At 41.1% G+C, this 19,906-nt stretch overlaps 1 protein-coding gene across 2 annotated transcripts in view; it reads right to left on the bottom strand.

Annotated features, from left to right (window-relative positions):
• Positions 1 to 19,906, bottom strand: part of vti1a (vesicle transport through interaction with t-SNAREs 1A) — a 115,837-nt gene that overhangs the window by 26,961 nt on the left and 68,970 nt on the right. The window contains exons 6-7 of one of the 2 annotated variants that reach the window (XM_080048686.1): positions 17,304 to 17,374; positions 13,566 to 13,627 (exon numbers count right to left, since the gene is read on the bottom strand). In XM_080048686.1, coding sequence (XP_079904812.1) covers positions 13,566 to 13,627; positions 17,304 to 17,374 — 133 coding nt within the window. Of the gene's footprint in view, positions 1 to 13,554; positions 13,628 to 17,303; positions 17,375 to 19,906 lie in introns of both variants that reach the window. The other variant, XM_080048687.1, reaches the window with a different exon arrangement.

Below are 19,906 nucleotides of genomic sequence, written 5' to 3'. Positions count from 1 at the left end.
TAGAATGCACCACTAGGACAAAAGCATTTAAGACGAAACTTGGAGTAACAAACAAATTAACCTGTGTCACAAATTGACTCAATACTCCACAGAGGGATAAATAGTGTTTTGTTGGTTTAAGTTTCATAATTCAATCGTCTACACCCAAGTCATTGTCAGAGCAATTTAATTCAAATAACTATGGATATGTCAAAGATGCAGTATGTCAAACATCCTTGACATCCTGAGGCAGTATTTATTTATTTTTTTTAAATAACACAGAGCCAAACAAAAACTGATAATGGCTCACTTTTGCTGAGAAAACGGGATATAAGCTGCTTGTTACATGCATTCAAATTAAAGATCGAGTTATACTGAAATTTCATATTTAACACTACCTATCTTTTTGGCATTAACTGTGAAATAATATGGCACTAACATCTTTTTAGATAAAGGAAGGGTAAACATCACATTTGGCCACCGTCAGAACCATTCAATACTAAGGCCTTGAAATGCTAGCATTGCGAGGCTGACATTCAGACTATAGGTTGCAGCAGTGACAGTTCAAAATGATGACCTCTTTGTACGAACATCAGTCTTTTTCTAGAGGGTCATAGACCAAGCTGAAATGGGTCAACAACAGTTTGAAATGATTTACTACCGTTATGCTACCATAACAAAACTGCTATGACATTGAAATCAAAGATTATACGAGAAGAAGAGTCTAAATCTTATCAATAGTTTTCAGTTCCCTTAAAATTGTTATGTTTTACGTGTCATCGAATGCCCTTCACAGCAAGCACCACAAAACCAAAGTAAGGGATGGGAGGGGTGATGGAGTTGTCCATTTGTCTTCAAGCCTTCGGAATACAAAAAAGAAAAAGAAATAAATTCCAATTTTGTGTTTAGTATAAAAAACCCTCAAGGTTTTTGCTTAGAAAAAATACTAACACGCTATTTAAGTATTTTGTCAGGAACCCCTTTTGAATCCTTATGCCTACAAATGTCTCGCAACACATCCTTTTTCCCTTGCCAGAAAAAAAAGTGGTCCGCTTTTTATTGTTTTGCCTATTGTGATAAAGGGGTATCTTTTATGCCATCTACAACATTGCAACAAAGTTCTGCCTTTGTTTCTTTGTACCATCCTGGGGGTCTGTTAAGATGAGATACAGACATACAGAGGCGTAGAAAATGATTGAGGGGTAAGAAGAAAATGTAAAAAAATAAAAAATAAATAAACAAGTTAAAATTCATGATTTGTAAATATTTCAAACTCTCGCACCCTGCCAAAGAGAGATCTGAGGGGCAACAACAATAAAAGCAAAAAATATACAAAACCATCTCAAAATATATTTAACTACTCTCCCGATACAAACACTGACTTAGACAGCTGAGTTATTTTGATTATATAACAATTTTGAAATGTAATTGAATATCTTTGTTAGTAATACAACTAAACACAGTGGCAATCTAAAACCTTAAGCCCAATTGGACATTTCTGATTGGACGTTCCTTTTAAGTTGTTCAGCTGTAATAATTTGTATGAATATAATTCAGGTCTATATAGAACTGAGGTCTTTCCTTCCACTATTGTAAACCATATGTAAAAAAAAATGGTGATAGGAAGAATTAAATGGGAGCTGACTAAGTGCAGGGAAGGTATGCAAGTGTCTGGGCAAAAGCCACTTCATCCTGGTAACCAATGCAGCCCAAGAACAACTCATGGCAAAGGGACCCAATGTCCTGGCATGGCTCAGGATGGAATAGTGCCTGGCATGCATGTATGGGTATAGATTCTACTGCAAAGTTATAGGAAACAATATAACACTTCTTTGTACCGACACAAAAACTGGCATCTAGTAATGCTGTGGTATTCCACAATATTCCAGGCAGCTGTTGCATAGTATGCCCAGAAGTACAATGGCTTGCTGGGAGGGACCAACAGCCAGATAATAGACAATGTGATAGGTTCTAATTGCTTCAAAATGTCCTGAAGAAGGCCCCCTATTATCTATTTAAATCGGCTGATAATGGGAGGCTAGGAGGAGGAGGAGATGGAGAAGGAGGAGAAGAAGAAGGAGGGGGGGTGGGCGACGACCTAGGCAGAGGGAGAAGCTATCCTCTGCGCTGCTGTCGCCTCATGACCTAGGCAGAGGGAGAAGCTATCCTCTGCGCTGCTGTCGCCTCATTATTTTCCGTCTTGACGGACGCCCGCGCTCAACCCCTGGATGAATGGCCCTGTGCTGAATAAGTTATTGCCAGACACACAAAGGGAAGAGTGCCACAAACAACACAGCAGTAGTGCATAGCATAAATCTCTTTTTCCTCTCCTTCTCAATCCCCCCCCCCCCCCCCAAATCTCCTCTCTTCCTTCTACTCTCTCTAGACGAAAGCCAGGCCCTGCCACAGACATCTCACCTGTAATTTCAACAGAGGCTCACAGTAGGTGGGGGAAAAACGATACGGATATAATAAAATGAAAGGGAGGATGGAGGCATCTTTACTTGCTGAAAAGATACATACCTCCATTCCTCCATTTTGTTTCATCTGTCCTTGCTGTTTGTGCAACTTCTCAGAGAAGACAGGGACCTCCTTGAGATAACATCTGAGGATGTTTGAGATGATGTCTTTTCGTCTTCTTAAGACAAGGCCCACAGCATGAACAGGGAAAATCGTTGGGTTTCATCTACCTATTTTGTTTGCTTTTCTCTTGCTTGGACTGCTAGGGCCTGGCATATCAAACCAAGATCAACTCTATACAATGCTCCCCTGTGGGGTTGTCTAAGAGGGTTCCTAATGGCTGCCAAAAGAAAAATAGGGAATAATGACACCAGCAAACAGTCCATTCCCAAATGGTTATGGCTAGTGGTTGCTCAACGGATGCCAATCGCCCTCCCTTGCTGTCACTCAAAAGTAGAACAGGAACTTTTGGACAGGAGAGCTCTTTCCCCTATGACCATAAAATCAGAGGGTTCCGCGGCCCGACAGGCGCTCTACGGCAGATCAAACAGGGCGGGTACCCTTAGAGTGACACCTGGAGCCACTTCAAGGGATGAGAGCGCCACTGATCTCCAGTCATCTCGTCAGAACGACAGTCTGTCAGGGTTAAAGGAAAGGAAAAAAGAAGCTCTATCAACTAAGATGGTATGAGCGAGGTCGAACGAATCACCTCAATGTCGTGGCTGGCTGACCCTAGAGCTTTTGGAGAAGTGATGTTGCAAGGAGTGTTTTTGGATGGAATGCTCAAGTTTAGCCTTGATGCTCAATTAAGGGTCTAAGTGATAGCTAGGTACGCTTATATAGGAGTTTAACTGAAGATATGAGAGTGGATGTTGCATGTTGTGCTTTGATTTCGAAATGGAATCAACTGTCAAAATGTGTTACCTTCTTTAAAAGATAGTGGTCAATCTCCAACTTTGAGATTTTCTTTACATCATTAGGTTCCATATCATCACTTTTAGAATTAGAATTCCATTATGTCCTGATCAATGACAAAAACAGAAGCCTTCTATGGGCTAGATAATCAAGAAAAGGGGAGATGAAAAAGGAGAAAAGGGGTGCTTTGGCAGCCAGTTAAGCGAGTCAATCCTCAACAGACAAATGCATCCCTTATATAAAACAACAACACGTCTTTGCCCTTGTCCACAACCCCTTCCTCTACAGCCCAGGCTTCTGTGTGTGTATATTTTCCTTTCTGCTAGAAAATGTCCCATCAGCACTGTCTAATGGGTGAGGTGGAGGAAAACAGAAAAAGACAGAGATAAAGCAGGGGGGAGAGCGAGAGAGAGGTGCCAGTGGTGCTTGTTTGGCTCAGGAGCAGTGAGTAATGAGGCTGAGGCGCACCCTGTCATTGTCCAAGCAGCAGCCTGTAGCCACAGACACACAGGAACATTAAAAAATAATCTTCTATCTCCAAACAAGACGCTTACCTGATATTCAAAACCAAAACAGTTCAATAACTTGCTACAAAAAAGTATTTTAATATAGATATAAAAAAATTCTCTCATAAATGAACCCATTATATATTGCTTGATAGATTCGTAGGTGATACTTAAATGTTCAAAATCCAAATGCCAACATGAAAATTGTGAAATTGCCATATAACGTCTAATTATCTAGATGTATAGATATTTGCATTTAGAAACCAGTTTTTTATTTTCTTTACCAAATAGGGGAGAACGGGGGAATCTGAGGCATCGGGTAATGTGAGCCACCCCCTGTATCTAGGCAACGGAAAACATTTGTGGTCATGTGAGACATATGTTTTCAAGCCCCTCTCATTTCCCCATGGCCCTGAAAGAGAGGACCTCATGGTGCTGTGGTAAGCATGTTTTTTTCACCAAAATAGGTATTTTGCATGTAAAAGTAATTTTTCTTGCTGTCAACTTAATCAACTGTTGTGCCAAAGCAAATGTATTCACGTAGAAAAACTTCTATCATACGTGTTGATGAACTACCAACATATAAAAACCATGTGATGATATTAGCTAAAGATTAGCCTGAAATGCTAAGAAAGGTAGTTTTTTCTCAAATTGTGATGGGTGGGGGAAAGTGAGCCAAATGCTGTGGGGGAAAGTGAGCCACTGTCTCACTTTCCCTCACCATGAGGCACAAGTTAAGTTTAGTCTTAAACATATTTTAATGTAATATTACATGACATAAGTTTTATTTTAATGTCATACACATTGTAGAAAAGCTATCATGCCAAGGAAATACTCCAGGAAGACGACCTGGGGAAACCACACAGAAAGCGCACCTTCTCATCTTTCCCTGTAACCTTCAGGGCTGGAATGTAGAGTAGGCCTAGTTGTAGAGTATGACAGGCTGATGTTATAATCCAGTTGGGTCTTCTCCTGTGTTCTGAGTCCCAGGCTGTTCTCGCTGGTTCTGATTTTCCTATGCTTTGACCCCCAAACACAAGCTGGCTCTAAGGGTCCTGTGTTCTGACCCCCAGACTGTGTTCTAATCTAACTGGTTGTATCTTTCATTTGAATCTTATTAAAACCATTTGAATTATAATATGTTGTATTTAATTTTGTTCAGAGTTACTTTCAAGTGTTTAGAAAATTTGCTTTGCTTAATTGACCAAACCCCATCATTCTTTTACTAGTCCGACATTAGTTCTGGAATGTGTGGCTAGCTTTCAGGATTCTTACTGTTAAAATATGTGTTGTTATGGCAGTTTCAGAGTGGAAAAAGTAAGTGGATCAGTTTACCCCACAGCTGGGGTAAAGTGAGCCACATGACAACTTTTTTTAAAACAATCATATTTTCACTGCCCTTTGTCTTGAAAAAAATCTGCTAATGCCCATTTCTAGGAAACATCCTGAATTAATGGGAAATGTGTAAATTTGAGTGATAAATCATTTTAGCTCGCTTAGAGGGGAGCAAATGTAAAAAGTGGCTCAGATTACCCCGTTGTTTTAACAGAAGCCTAACATACTATGCTAATCCACTCAACATAGCAATAATGTGCATAGATGAACATACACACAACAGCTGCGCTCATCTTGATGTTTATAAAGTTTAGCTAGGGGTTGCAGTAGGGGCAGATACGATTCATGCTCTGACACTTTGCTCCTTTGCCAGAATGAAAACAGACTGGACATAAAAAGCACAGAATGCTACCCTGGAGGGGGCAGAAAAAGGCCAGGGATAGGACTGACCCACAGGAATACAGCAATATGGGGGAGGGGCGCGAGGGGGTTGAGAGGGGTGGTAATGATGCCAGGCTGAACAAATTGCAAAGCAAAGGGAATGTGTTTAAATGTAGTACATGGAATTATCGTGGCAGCAACATGGAGAGGAGATCAGAGAGCTAGGGGTCCACTGGGAGTGATCTGCCACTCTCGAGACAGAAAACACGAAGCTCAGCTATGGCTACTGTGATGAGTTCAGCTGTATAACAAAGTAAAATTTAATGTAAAATAGGGCAAACATGTCTTACACAATGTCACAGACATGGAGAATATCCATATATATTCTTCTAAAAACAAAGAATAAGAGGAAATGTATGGGTGTATAATGAAAATGCATGTATATTTGTATGTATGTGTATACATGATGGTAGGTTTAAATGGTAGGACATAGTGAAACAATGCCTGCCCCTGTTCCACTGGGCTTACCCCTGATCCCACAACAGTTTTTCTTCTGCTCTTCTCGCCCTTAACAGTGCAACACAAATAGATGCAAAAGAAACATTAAAAACAGGAAAAGGGGAGGAAGTAAAAACATTTGAATCGCAATCTGCCCCATCTTCTCAGCTTAAAAATATCTAATCTTTTTGTTCAACTTCATTACAAGACTTCAAGAGGGTCCCAAGACTCCCATCCCACCAAAGCTCACTGGTAGACTTGAATTCCATTAATAATGTGACCTACATATCCCAGTAGTTAATATTCCTGACAGACGGATAGAGAGATAGAATATATATTTGCCAATAGTACAGGAGAGAGGCAAAACTTGCAGAACTTAGGGAATAAAAAGTTCCCTTCTCCAGATGCTTTTCTCAGACCATGCACTTTGGTCTCTTGGCTCATGACATTGATGGCATGTGGGTTTATTGAGGCAAGCAATCAACATAAAAAAAAGCTTTAAGCTTGTCCTTGCTTTAAGCAAGGACAAGTTTTATATATACTTCCTATGCTAATTATTCACTTTAATAGGTTCAACATCCATTTCAGGAAAAGTTCAACTGTGTAACAGGACTGTTATCACTATACAACAGCAGATGTACATTGAAATTGTCAAATGCAACTACTGTATAAAATCTGAGAAATTAACATGGCATTAATTAACATTAAAGGTGAAGTAAGCGGTTTATTTTATAAGTGTTCAATCACTCTTCATTCATACAGTGATCACTTACCTAACATGCACGTTTAATAAAGCCGATCTCTCAGTCAGCTGCTCTGCATGTAATCGGCGAATAAACTTATTGGAGGATCCCGAAATGTATATCCAATCACAAGAGAGAACGCTACAAACCGAAACCCGTCTCACTCATGGTCTCACTGCCGGTGCACGCCAGAGCGACAGATGGGTGAATGTTTATACGCCTACAATGGCGGAGCAGGTAAAAATCCTTCCCAATGTCTGTTTTGATGGTTTTTATCATGTTGTATCACACTTATGGATCTGAGATGATGCTAGATAACTCGCTGCTTGAAGACGGCAGTGCATTAATGTGGTGACGTAGGGACGAGCGAGGGGACTTCTAACTGCAGTAACTGACAGGAAGTTAGCTAAAAGAACCATTCCGCTTACAGCACCTTTAATAGTGCTGCACAATATATGGATTTTTTTTTGTTAACCCAAATGTTAATATCGCAGTATGTGTATTGCAAATACCACTTGAACTGCAATAAATGATAGCCTATTCAATGTACGATGTCAATACATTTGACCAATTAGATGACGCCCTACAGCTATAGATGCCTGCCCCCCATGTAGATGCTGGTGGCTGAGGTGGTCGAGTGTATGGATGTGAAAGTATTGCTCTTGGATTACATGATAGCCAGCTGGGATTTAAAGCTCCCATATTATACACTTTTCGGTTCTATTATACACCATATTATATGGTCTTAGTGGTCCCTAATACGTTTTTCTTTAATTGTTTGCTGAAAAAAACTTTCAGATAATTTATTGTACTATGCTGATGTTCAGCTAATCTCACAATGGCCTATTTTTTAAAAAAGAGTTGCAGGTCCCCTCGTAAATATACAATCTTTGAGCTCCCCCCGCCCCCTGTCCGGAAGCGAAGCCAGATACGCCTCGCCCTCTGTCTGTCAGGGCCGTGGACCAATAAGAAATAGGGGTGTGGGCTGCACAGTGGAAGCTTCTGACTTTACGGTTTGTGAGGTCAGAAAAGGGGATAATTCTGACTGGAGTGTTTTTGGGGGGAGGGGTGGGGGTTTCAGAAAAGGGGAGAGTGAGAAAAGGAGAGATTGTTATTTTTTTTGATATTTTGGCAGTCTCTAGGCACACCGTGGACGCATGGATATGTTGGAACACATTTAAAAAGTGCATTTAGCATAATATGGGACCTTTAACTGAAGACCAGCTAGTGTGTAGCCTATCACCACATACAACGATGCCAACGTCGTGAAGGCCACCGAACTCAACATCCGGGTCAGACTAAGCTGATCTACTTTGTTATGTCTTGACTAGGGGGTAATAATATGCATATAGGCTACTAATTTTCATGGGTCTATGTTGGCAGAGAATATGAAGCAGAAAGACATTAACACTGAATATTTAAGTATTTGATATTATCACAAGTGATATCGTTTTCCAAATATTTAACAATGCTATATGTTATATCACATGTTTTCCTGATATAGTGCAGCCCATAATTGCTACACATTAAGACGGCTTGAGACGACACGTGTCAAGAAAGGAAGTTTGTGTCTTGGTAACAGTGCGGCTTCTATAGCTTGTGAGCTTCTGCATCATTCTCAGCCCAGCTCATAGGCTGATCTCTTAATCAGTGTCCAGGGTGTGCGTGAGTCCTCTTCTGAAGGCTGAGGCTCTGTCCATCCTGCCTGCCCCGTCGCTACTGCCAGTCGCAGCCATGAATATGGAGCTGTTCTGTGGCTGGGAGCTTGCTTATGTTTTCTGTCTGATATCGAGGCCCCATTCCCATTTCAAAGGGAGGTCCACCCGGGGCCTTGACTTTTTGATCTGCCTGGCGACTGAGTCGACCACCTGCATGTGGGATCAGCTGCCAGCGAGAGAAGACAACCCCTCTGCTTCAAAATATACACCCCCCCCCCCACTCTTGTCCACCCTGCTTCATTGCCCTTCACCGTGCCCCCTCCTTCCGTAAAGCTGCCAGGAGCCCCAGTGGTCCTAACTGGGTCTGGAACTGCATCCCATTCCCAACAGCTCTGAGATATACTCGAGATGTTCAGGAAGCAGGAGGGCTGGCTCACGCGACAGGCACAGTAATTTAGTCTTTAAGAGAAGCCATAGAATGGAAACAACAGAGGCATTAACCAAAAGGTCTGTGGTTTCTCTAACCAGGAAGAGTGACCGACACTGTGAGCTGTAAACCTTCTCAAAGGCGACTGTTCCTGCCCAACATGTCTATCAAACTTGATCAAATCTGTAGGTAATGAATTGAGGGGGAAACAGGTCAATATAGTTCACATTTGCAAAGCCTTTGACATCAAAGTTCATCTAATATCTATGAGGCTTATCAATGCTCAACATTTTAACCTTAGGGTAAAAAATCCTCCGTGTGTGGGTTCAGGTGTCCTTTATTTTAGAAAACTTGAAGCAACTTCTTTTAATAACAAAAGTAACCAATGGAAGATGCTTAAACTCTTGTAAGGCTATGCTATGGTAGAAAAGGACTGCTGGTGGGGCTAAAAAGGTACCACATGTTAGATCATTTGATAATCGTAGCCAGGGCTGGACTGGCCATCGGGCGTACCGGGCAATGCCCGGTGGGCCGGCAGGCATTTTGGGCCGGGCCGGGTCCATTTAAAAAAAAAAATAAATAAATAAATAAATATTATTATTATTTTTTTTTCTTTTTTTTTTTGGACCCTCGGCTGTGTGACTCGGCCCGGCCTGGCCAAGTCACACAGCCGAGGGCCGAGGTCCCTTCTCTCTCGGGAGTGCCATGGACATATAAATGTGCGTGCAGGCTGTCAACTTCACCTGAAAGTTAAATAAAACTTTGTCCCAGACCATTACTCATTATGATTGGTTCCAGGCTGGGCCTGGCCCAATCACACACACAGCAGAGGGTGCATTGAATTGTATTATCACGCATTCAACTTCTACTCGGTAATTATGAGCATCTGACGATGGTCAGTTACGTTCAGGGCCGTCGGACTGTGGACAGGCTTGGGGGGCCCAAGGCAGAGGGGGGTTGCACCCAAAAAAATTAAAAAATATTTTTTTATTTTTTTTACTGCCTCAATATAGGCCCCTGATCTTTGAAGGCCCAGATAAATGTTATTTAGGGGAAAAAAACAGATATCAGGGGCCTTTCATTCATCAGTACATTTGTTATTTTTTAAATAACATTGTTCGGGGCTACGAAGATCAGGGGCCTATATTGGGCCATTAAAAAATACAAACGAAGGGAAAAAAATTCCCAAAGCTGACTGGATTTTTTAAACATGTACATTTCTTCTTTCTGCTTTTTGGTCAATCTGTGTCTATAAATTATTCCAGAAAATAGTACTAAATAGCTTACATAGGAAACAGTTGATTTAGCCTTAGTTTTCTCCTCAAAGTGCACCAGATTGATGAATTTTACTTTAACATTCAAAAAAAAATCTTACGGGGGAGCATTCCCCCGGACCCCCCTAGAAGGTCCAGGGTCCACGACATAGTCTCCCAAATTCCTGTGAGAAACACTGTGTGTGTGCATGTTTATTAAGAGTCATTAGACCAGGGGTTGTGTTCAAGTACGCGTAATAATTTGGTCATTCATCAATAGAAACATTGTGTTGTTATCTGGCTCAGAGAGGGACCAGTCACTCATACATTTTGGACTATAGACAAACATAGCTTTTACATGTTTGTATTGTAAGACCGCCTCTCAGAGGGCCCATCAGGACTTCCAGAATTTGGTGCAACGCCCCTGCCTCCGCATATCGTATAAAAAATCATGGTGGGCTGCCATGGCCAAAAATGCCAGGGCCGATTTTTTGTCCCAGTCCAGCCCTGATCGTAGCTATTAACGTAATATCAGGATTCCATTTCTGCTTCATTGTGATCACTCTGCATGTCTGGGTTTAATTAAAACCCAAAGGATTTCAGAAGATATAATAAAAAAATTGACCAAGAGTGGATGCCCACCACTAGACCACTGACATCCACAAAGTAGATGAATAAAACCAAAATAACACCGAAGCTATGTATGTGAGACTAGTTCAATCAACATTACAAACTGTGTTTTAAACTAATTACCCTCATTGGCTGTGATGAGTTTCACAGTCGGGGACATTTGAAAAAGATTCATTTTCAAACAAAGCAACAGCTATCTTAGGTGTGTGTGTCTCTGGATTTTTCAACAATAAATAAGTGATATTCAGAAGGACTTTAAGTTAATTGGCTTTCTTGAACCCTGACAGCTAGCTTAATGAGTGTCTAATTGTTTCTCAGCTGGGGTGATATCCATCAGGCCATAAAGACACTTCAAGAAGAGGTGTGAGTTTAAAAGAAACTACACTAAATGAAAAAGGACAACATATTTTTCCTGTGAATCACAACAAATTCCTACATTTAAGTACTGAAGTGTATTTGTCCAATCATGGACCGTGGTCAAAGTGTTCAAAATGCATGCAGTTTGTCCAAAGCTCAGTCTGTATGAAAAAAATCAAAAATCATTTAAAAATCTAAAAAATATATTGGCTTTTAGATGTTGCTAAGTGTAGCATTACAAGAAAATAAGCACCAACAAATAATTTTACAAAAGATAAGATATTCATCATCCGCTGCATCAGTGAATGTCTGTGTCCACCTTGGCTTTCATAAGTGCAAAGGTTATGATACATAAAAGGAAGGGTTTACTTCACTTACTCATTTGTAAAATTTCTTACGTATGCGACTCCTAAAGCAATATACTCATTCTATAGCTGTGACAAGTGCGGGCGGAGAATGAAAAACTAACCACCCCCCCAATCCCACCAACAGTGTAAAAAAACAATTGCTCTGACATTGCACACAAATACCTAATTAATCAAAAGGCAGAAAACCAGGGGAGCAAACAATCAATTGAATAGTTAAATGGGTAAGAATTGCCTAGAAGAGGGTGGGGGGTTGAGATATCATTGAACCATCCTGAACTAACTTTTCACTCTGAGTTCTCTATGTCTGGTTATAAATGGATGCATATTTGACGTTTCCAGCCCACAACCCCTACAACTAAACACACTCTATTTTATTCAAACAGAGAAGAAATGAAAAGGGTGGAAAATGACTTTGTCAAAGAAAGGCAGGGGCTGTATGTTCTGCTGCTCCCATCATGCAGAAAAGCGGGCAGTATAGTAGAGGAGGCTCGCAGCCGGGCTCCACTCTTGGTAGGCCCTCATAAATCCTGATTTGAGAGGGGCGCTAACCAGTGGAGGAGAGGCACGTCAAGAGAGGGGGCTGGAGAGAGAGATAGAGGGGAGGTGGGGGGGGGGGGGGGTGTCTGATTAAGTCTTCCCATTAGGTGACAGCTGAACTTTAACATTAATATGATAATATTGAAATAAGTGTGTTATTTACTTCAGCACCAGGGAGGGGTGGAGGGAAGGGGAAAGGGGGGGATGATGAATGATTTCTGGACAGCTTTGGGTGACACGCCAGGCGAGTTGACCCCACCCCCGCCCGCCATCCTCCTCCTCTTCCCATAATCAGACTTGACAAAATGGAGACATATGCAGAAATATTGGTTACAGTCGGCGTCACAGCCCTTCTCAGGCCTTCCCCTCTCTAGTAACTGCCGGCCGCCCTGTGAGCCGCCCTCCAAATTGTCTACGGGCACTGAAGCATCTATTTCAATTGGCACTTCCTTCCTGGCCCCGGGATTTTACATTTAGTCTGTGTCATTTACATATTACTCTTAATCAAAATCCACAGTGGGCGACAGGGAGAGAAAAAAAGAACAAGAAAGAGGGAATGAGAAACAAAACCGTGGCGTCACGGTTCAGGGCTAGGCACACAGGCACTTTATGAAATGGAGATGTGACAAGACATTACGGTGTGTGTGTGTGTGTGTGTGTGTGTGTGTGTGTGTGTGTGTGTGTGTGTGTGTGTGCATGTGTCTGTGAGACTGTGCTCATGTGTATGTGTGTGTGTGTGTGTGTGTGTGTGTGTGTGTGTGTGTGTTGGGCAGCGGGTGCACAAGATAATGCAGGGACTATTGAACATTTGCGTGTGAATGCTCGTGTTTGTGTGATTGTTGGGGGGCTGCCTTGTGCATGAACTAGCAAGCACGAGAGACAAAGACTGCAAGTTGGATACGGGTTATTAGTGCATTTTGTGAAAAACAAAAGGCGAAGAGAAGAAAGGAATGGAGACATGTACAGTGCGCACTTGTCTTTTCCAGACTTTTTCTGCAGGATTCTATGCTGGCGACTCTTCTCTCTACCCGGTCTCTTTGTTCGTTCAGACACACAGTGAGTGTCATATTGTTGGACCATAAAACTAATCAGAATCAATAGAATCAAAAGTACATAAAATCTCAAACAAATAGTGAACCTCAAAATGATATGAGTAGATTATACCGGGAAAAAAAGTTATCACAGTTATACCATGTTGACTGGTTAATAAAAAGAAATATATCATTTGAATAAAAATTCAATAGAAGGGAAAAAAATTAACTCATCACAATTTTGACTGTGGATTCAACTATAACCTTACCTTTAAAATGTATCCATTTATTTATTTTCACATTTTTCAGCTAAACAGCCAACAAGATGTTTTAAGAATAAAACATCAATGGAGAGAAAAGATGGATTATTTTGACCTAATCATGAACTTTTATAAAAGGCTGTTATGACTTGGAGTAAGCTCACAGCACAGTTAGAAAATGACACATACAGAGAGTTGCAGAAACAAGGTCCCTACCTTCCGCTTACCTTCGCAGCATGCCGGTAAGGATGCGAGAACTCTTGCCCAGGTTGGCGTCTGTTTCTCTCAACTGAGGAGGGGGACGGGGGGGACAGGGGGAGAGACAGGTTTTATTTTCCATTCTCATCCAACAACTCAAAACTACCCCTGACCCCTGACTATGAAATGCTGCAGTGCAACAATTGAGCACCTCATTGTACAAGTCAATAAAGAGAAAAAAAGAAGTGTTAATTCTTGTTAAATTCACAACAAGTACACTACAGTTCATCTCATACCAGCAACAGACTGATTAATGATGAGGGGAACTACTGTATATTCAGTACAAAAACACACACATATTTTTTTAACGAAAAAAGGTCCTTAAACATTCCTTATAAATAATTATCACAGTAGCACTGTAAGCGTGTGCAAGACTATTCTGTTGCACAGCCTTGTACAACTGGCCTTAAGGCAAAGTAGCTTGCTCAAGGGCAATTTGAGAAGGCCCTCTAAAGTTTGACACTGTATCCTTCCACCCAGTGTGTAAACTAGAGTCAGAGATCCTTTGATCAGAAGCTTTCTTTTTTACCTCTTGGTTCACCTGTCTAGAGACAAACCTTAACACACTTTTGGATCCCAATTTAAAAAACAGCCAAGTTTACCAAAACACAAGTAGCTTCCATTTGCATAATATAATCCACGTCTTTATAAGTCTTACATACAAGTCTATAAACTAGGGCAATCATGAGCTCTTTTTTTATGATGGGCAGAAAATCCCTAAATTTAAAAAGTAGTCAAACACAGCGTCCCAAACGCAACAAGATGGAGTCTTTATTTGTGTCGTACATAGCAAGCACAGAGGCTTTGTCCCATTCGAGGGGCCGCAGCCTACGAAGGCTGCATTTGATGACCAATTGCGTCATAGCGGCGCGCAAAGGCTTGTCCCATTTGGAAGGCTCCTTCATATGCGGCCGAGAAATGCAGCCTTCGTTTCACGGTTTTGAAGGGCCAACAATCATATCCCAAGATTCATTGCGTTTTTTTCAGAGATGGCATAAAATAAAATAAAAAATAAGAAAACAGTAACGTTTTGCTCCATCTTCTTAACTTTTATCTTCCTTTCTTTTTTTCTTGTCTTTTCTTTTATTTCTTCTTGTACTTTTTTTCTTTTCATCTGGTAGGCAACTTCTTTTTCTTTTTTCCTCCGTTGACAAGACTGTTTCCGTTGGCAGCAATCAGGGTTGCTAGGCAGCACAAGAGTGGCGAGTCGTCACGCAAAGTAACGGCTTGTTACGCAAACCGGAAATGCTCGTAAACGGAGACCTGCGGAAACCGTCTCATTTAACAACGCTTGTTCGGCCTTCGATTCGGCCTTCACGGGCTATGGCCTTCATAGACCGTGTAGACAGCGTCCTAAGAAGGATGCGGCCCCTCGATTGGGACACGGCCAGAGAGTCCTTTAAGGCTACTCGAAATATTGATCGTGGATATATTCATTTTTCTAGTGCCATTTTCTCTCTTTCTTTTCACTGTGCCTTTTTTATATGTGTTTTATGTGTTTTTATGTGTTTCTTATGTGTTGGGATTTTCACTGGAAAACAGAACTGGCAAAGATGTTGCCAACTTGTTTCGACTGTGGCTGTTAAAGAAAAAAAATGCTGACACTGCACAGAGTGAGCTGCCACAAATGTCTACCTGTAGTTGCATTTCTAGAGAATGATGAGGGAGTGTGGGGAAGGGAACTTCGCAGAGAGGTTCTCTCTAGAGTCAGTGGGGAGTGATTCATTTTCACTCTCTGAGATAATAACTACTCCACTAATAAAGTCACTCAGTCGGTTTATGTTTTCATCATTGTATTACATTCTCTTGTCTGAAATTCAACCTCTCTTCCCACCCTTCCTTTTACTGCCACTTTCTTCCTCTTCTTCCATCCTTCTTTCCTACCCTCTGGCTGCATGGCTTGGTGCGCTGCAGGTTGTGAGAGCCGAGGATATCCATGTGGTACAGGGTAGGGTTTGGGCCCTCTGGCAAAGACAACAAGTCCTGCAGTTGCCTGATGTCTGTGTCTACCCACAGATATGTCCCCTAGATACTTCACACTTTCTCCCAAAATACATCTCTCTCTCTCTCTCTCTCTCTCTCTCTCTCTCTCTCTCTCTCTCTCTCTCTCTCTCTCTCTCTCTCTCGCTCTCGCTCTCTCTCTCGCTCTCTCTAAATCTCATGCTTTCCTTCTCAACCTTAAAATGGAAACTGACTGAAAATGTAGTGCAGTCGAGCGTCTAAAATTAACAGTGTTTTTCCTTATGGAATGAGTTTTTTTTTCTTGATTTATTTTTTAATGTATTCCAACAAAGAATATTCTCCAGAAGCTGTATAGCTTCTTGTGGCTAGTCTCATCATTTAGAGAAAAGTAGTTAGTTTATTTTGCTCCTTGGAATATACAGTGGAATTAAGGATTCAAGGATATACATGATCAATTATAGAACAGATATCAAGATCTTACCCCTATTACCCGTTGGGCTATGAGTTATACTGAAGAATATTCATTCTTCACTCAACTCAGTGGTTCAGCGTTTGGAGTATTCTGCTTTCACCTAGTATCGAAACCTTCTACTGACTTTATTTGTACCATAAAAGCAAAACAAAAGGCCACACCCATCTGCTGAGCGTAGGGGTCTACGTTGGTGTGTGAATGTATGTGTGTGTTTATGTATGTATGTATGTGTGTGTGTATGTATGTGTGTGTTTGAATGTTTGTATTGTGGCATTATTGCAGGAGCTCAACCTCCCTAGCTTTCCATCTCTTTAATGCAAAAGAGCCCCATCCTGTGTCTTTACATCTTGATTTCCTTCTCCTTTTTCCCCCACAAACTGCCTTTAAAGCTGCCTTGTGTGTGTGTGTGTGTGTGTGTGTGTGTGTGTGCGCGCGCACATGTAGTGGGGAGGTTCAGCAAAGAAGGCTCATGGGAAGAAGGGAAGGGAGGGAGAGAGAAGAGCAAAAGAAAGGGAGAGCAGGTTACTCTCAGTAGACACTGCGGACCGTTTTGAAAGGAGATGTTTGACTTCCTTTGAAAATCGCCTGTGCGAGGCCCGCTGCCATGTTGTGGTCGTTAAGCATTCTGCGTTGAGGGTGCCGTCAGGGCTGGGCCCCCTTCCTGTGTTTGGTCTTTTCTGTGTCTTCCTACATGTATCTTTGGCTGGCTTGATTTAAAGAAGGGGGCAGTGCTAAGGATTGTGGGAGACTCTCTGAGGGAAAGTGGAGAGGCGCGAATAAAGAAGTAAAGTAAAGGAGGGACGGTGATGAAGAATGGCAGCTGGAAAAGCTAACTTCAATCAGGAAGAGGAAGAAAGCGCAGGGGAATCCTAGAGAAATGTGTACAGGTACCAACAATATCTGATTTCACTACATGTTATGTGAATTTATATGCTCAAAAATGTAACCTCCAAATCAACTACAGTACATACACATATTGAAATATAAATTGTGAAGTCATACTGATGACAAAATCATATAACTTGAATGCAATGCAGTGCTATTAATAAACAAGTACATCGATTGCCTTGAAAAACTAAGTGCAAAACTAAGGGTAAGCATGCACATGGCAGTGTGTGTGCCATGTCTGTGAGTTGAGACTTGCATTTGTGTGTGTCCATTTGGCAAACCATGCAGAAAGTGGTGAATGCTGTCGATGTTGCTAACCGTCTCACAAACACTTGTTAGAATGGACAGATGAGTCTGTGTGTGCAGGTGGATTGCGTGTACCCACCCTTTCTCTGGCTTTTTGGATCTTCTCACGGTCTCCGTGCAGGTTGGCAAGAATCTCCTGACCCACTTGTTCTGCAAAAGAAACAGATGCAGTGTGAGAAAGAGGCCCGTCGGATTATTACAACACTTAATGTTTAAATCTCTAAAACTCGTAAATCAAAAAAAATTAATAAAAATTTCATTTTTATTGAAACACGTACAAATTTAAGACCATTTTGTTTTCCCTTTTGGACAAGTCATGCAGTTATTTTGCTAAATAATTTACAGTGACTGTACATGTTGTACAATACTACACTAATACCATACATATTGTAGCTTAAGATGCTGAGGTAAATAGACATAAAAGTTCTAGGCAACAATACCCCAGTATCCAGCCTGTCAGTGGGGTCCACTCCGCCAATGCAATATGCATTAAGCCATTCTTTTTTAAATGTCTCTCGTCAGTTGTAGATGTAAACCCATTAACGCACAGTTATAAAACATCCCAGACAAGGCACCTGACAAGCTTGTCAGTGGTCACTGTCATTTTCCTGTCCCTTGGGTTAAAAGAAAGAAAGAGATAAACTAAATAAGACCACCCCCTCCACCAAAAAACCCACCGCTGCCATGGATGTAACCATATTGCTACAACATTAGCGTTTAAAAATGAGGGAGGCAGACGATGAATCAGGAAAAAAAAGAAAAGAAGTGAAGAATCTTTGCATGGATCAAAGACAGGCTTTCAAGCGCACCAAACAAATCCGGAATAAACAACACAGTTGCTGACTGTATTACACTACACAGGTGCCGCACACCAAAGGGCCCACGTGCTGAGCGCCTGTTTGGGGGGAGCAGTGCAAAAATGGGATACATCTGGCAGCTAAACAAGAGAGGAGAGAGAGAGAGAAATTGAGAGAAAGATATAGAGAGACAGACAGAGAAAGGGGATCAGGGAAAAGTACAAAAAAAAGAAAACACTGTCAAATGAACGACAGTCGTCTCCCATTCATCCCATCTCTTTTACCCCCCTTACACTGCAACTGACTCAAATGTGTCTCTTCGCGCCTTCATTAATTTCTAATCTGAGACGAGACAGATTGAAGGATACCCAGATTAAACAGTGCAGTCAGACAGTCACATGTGACAAATAGGGCAGATTAAAAGACTGAGTGCAGGTATTAATAACCATAAAAACACACACACAAGCCCTCCCCCGTCGCCCATTGGAGAAGAACAAGGGATGATAAACAGGAAAGGGAGTTGTAACGTAAATCGTCTGTTAAAGAGACAAATAACCACATCCATCCATCTCCGTCTGGGTTGAAGCTTTTTTCATTTTAAATAAATGAGTCTGACAAGGACTGTGTGTTTTTGATAGCAAGTGCATTATTGGAAAGGTTTGCAGTGTGTAAAAAGATGGATGAGGTAGTCGGAGAAAAAGGCCTCAAATGATAGCTTAACCTATGCACTGAGCATGTATTACATACATTATTTTATGGTAAGTTTGGCAAGACAATCGTGGTTGTTTTTAGCTCAAACACAAAAATAAAAGTTTCATCATACCTAGTTAACATAAAGATTTTCCTTGGCTGTGTGACCATAGTCCTCCAAAAATACCCCATCACACTGAGCCATTAAGAGGCGTACGTACACAACACCTCCCAGGGGAATGTGTGGCGTTTATTGTCTTTATCATGCATCTTCCCTTGCATTACTCATTCTCTGGCATGTATCTACATTTCCATTCATCTTATTTAATTCCTGCTGCCCAGTGGTCTGTGTAAAACTTCATTAGTTACCGGGAAAAATAACTTGTTGGCCGCAAAATATCGAGTTAAACGCAATATAAGTATCTATTGCAGAAGACTAATGAAAGGTTCTGTAACAAAGTACTCCCTTAAGGAGTGATATAGACTACTTCATCATTGTCATAATATACATGATGTCGACAAGGCCACACCCCCAAAACTGTTGACACCTGTGATGAAATACAGTGAACTAGTCCCTCCTTTAATACTGTCTTAGCTCATGTTGAAGGTGCAACGTTTTTGGTAATAACTGCTCTTAAAAAGCATATTGGTTAGTGAGATTTTTTAATGTTAACATACGTTTACAAATTATGTTTAACTGCCTAAAATCAAAATAAATATTTATTTGTGACCAGGACGAAAATGTACGGATATATATATATATATATATATATTTATTTTTTATGCTAAATGTACAGTTGATAAAAACACGACAGGAGAAAGGACATAAATTACAGTTAATGCCCCCGACTTGTTGCTCGTTAGTGTATAAAATATTCCCCCCCTGTTTAAACAGCTATTAACAATTTAAATAACCCCGGCCCAGAGGCCTTGCTCTGACTCACTTGTTAAAGATCCCCATCCCCCAAGGTCCATTTAACAAGCCTATTATTCCATTCCATTACACTCACACCAGCACCACAGAGCCTTAATTTAACTCATTCCTCTAATGTAACTGCAGAAAATAAATTAATATTTTTTTTAAAAGTTGAAGGCACAAATTAGATTGAGGGGGTAAAAATACGTCTGGATCAGGAATAAGACACACTATTGACATAGCACGGTCTGGCTCTATTTGGTCTCAGCAACACTCAAC

Source organism: Ammodytes marinus (genome assembly GCF_949987685.1).
Source record: "Ammodytes marinus genome assembly, chromosome: 20".
In the NCBI taxonomy this organism is placed as follows: domain Eukaryota; kingdom Metazoa; phylum Chordata; class Actinopteri; order Uranoscopiformes; family Ammodytidae; genus Ammodytes; species Ammodytes marinus.
Note: the sequence above shows the minus strand (reverse complement) of the source record. Positions and strands in the feature narration are given on the sequence as shown.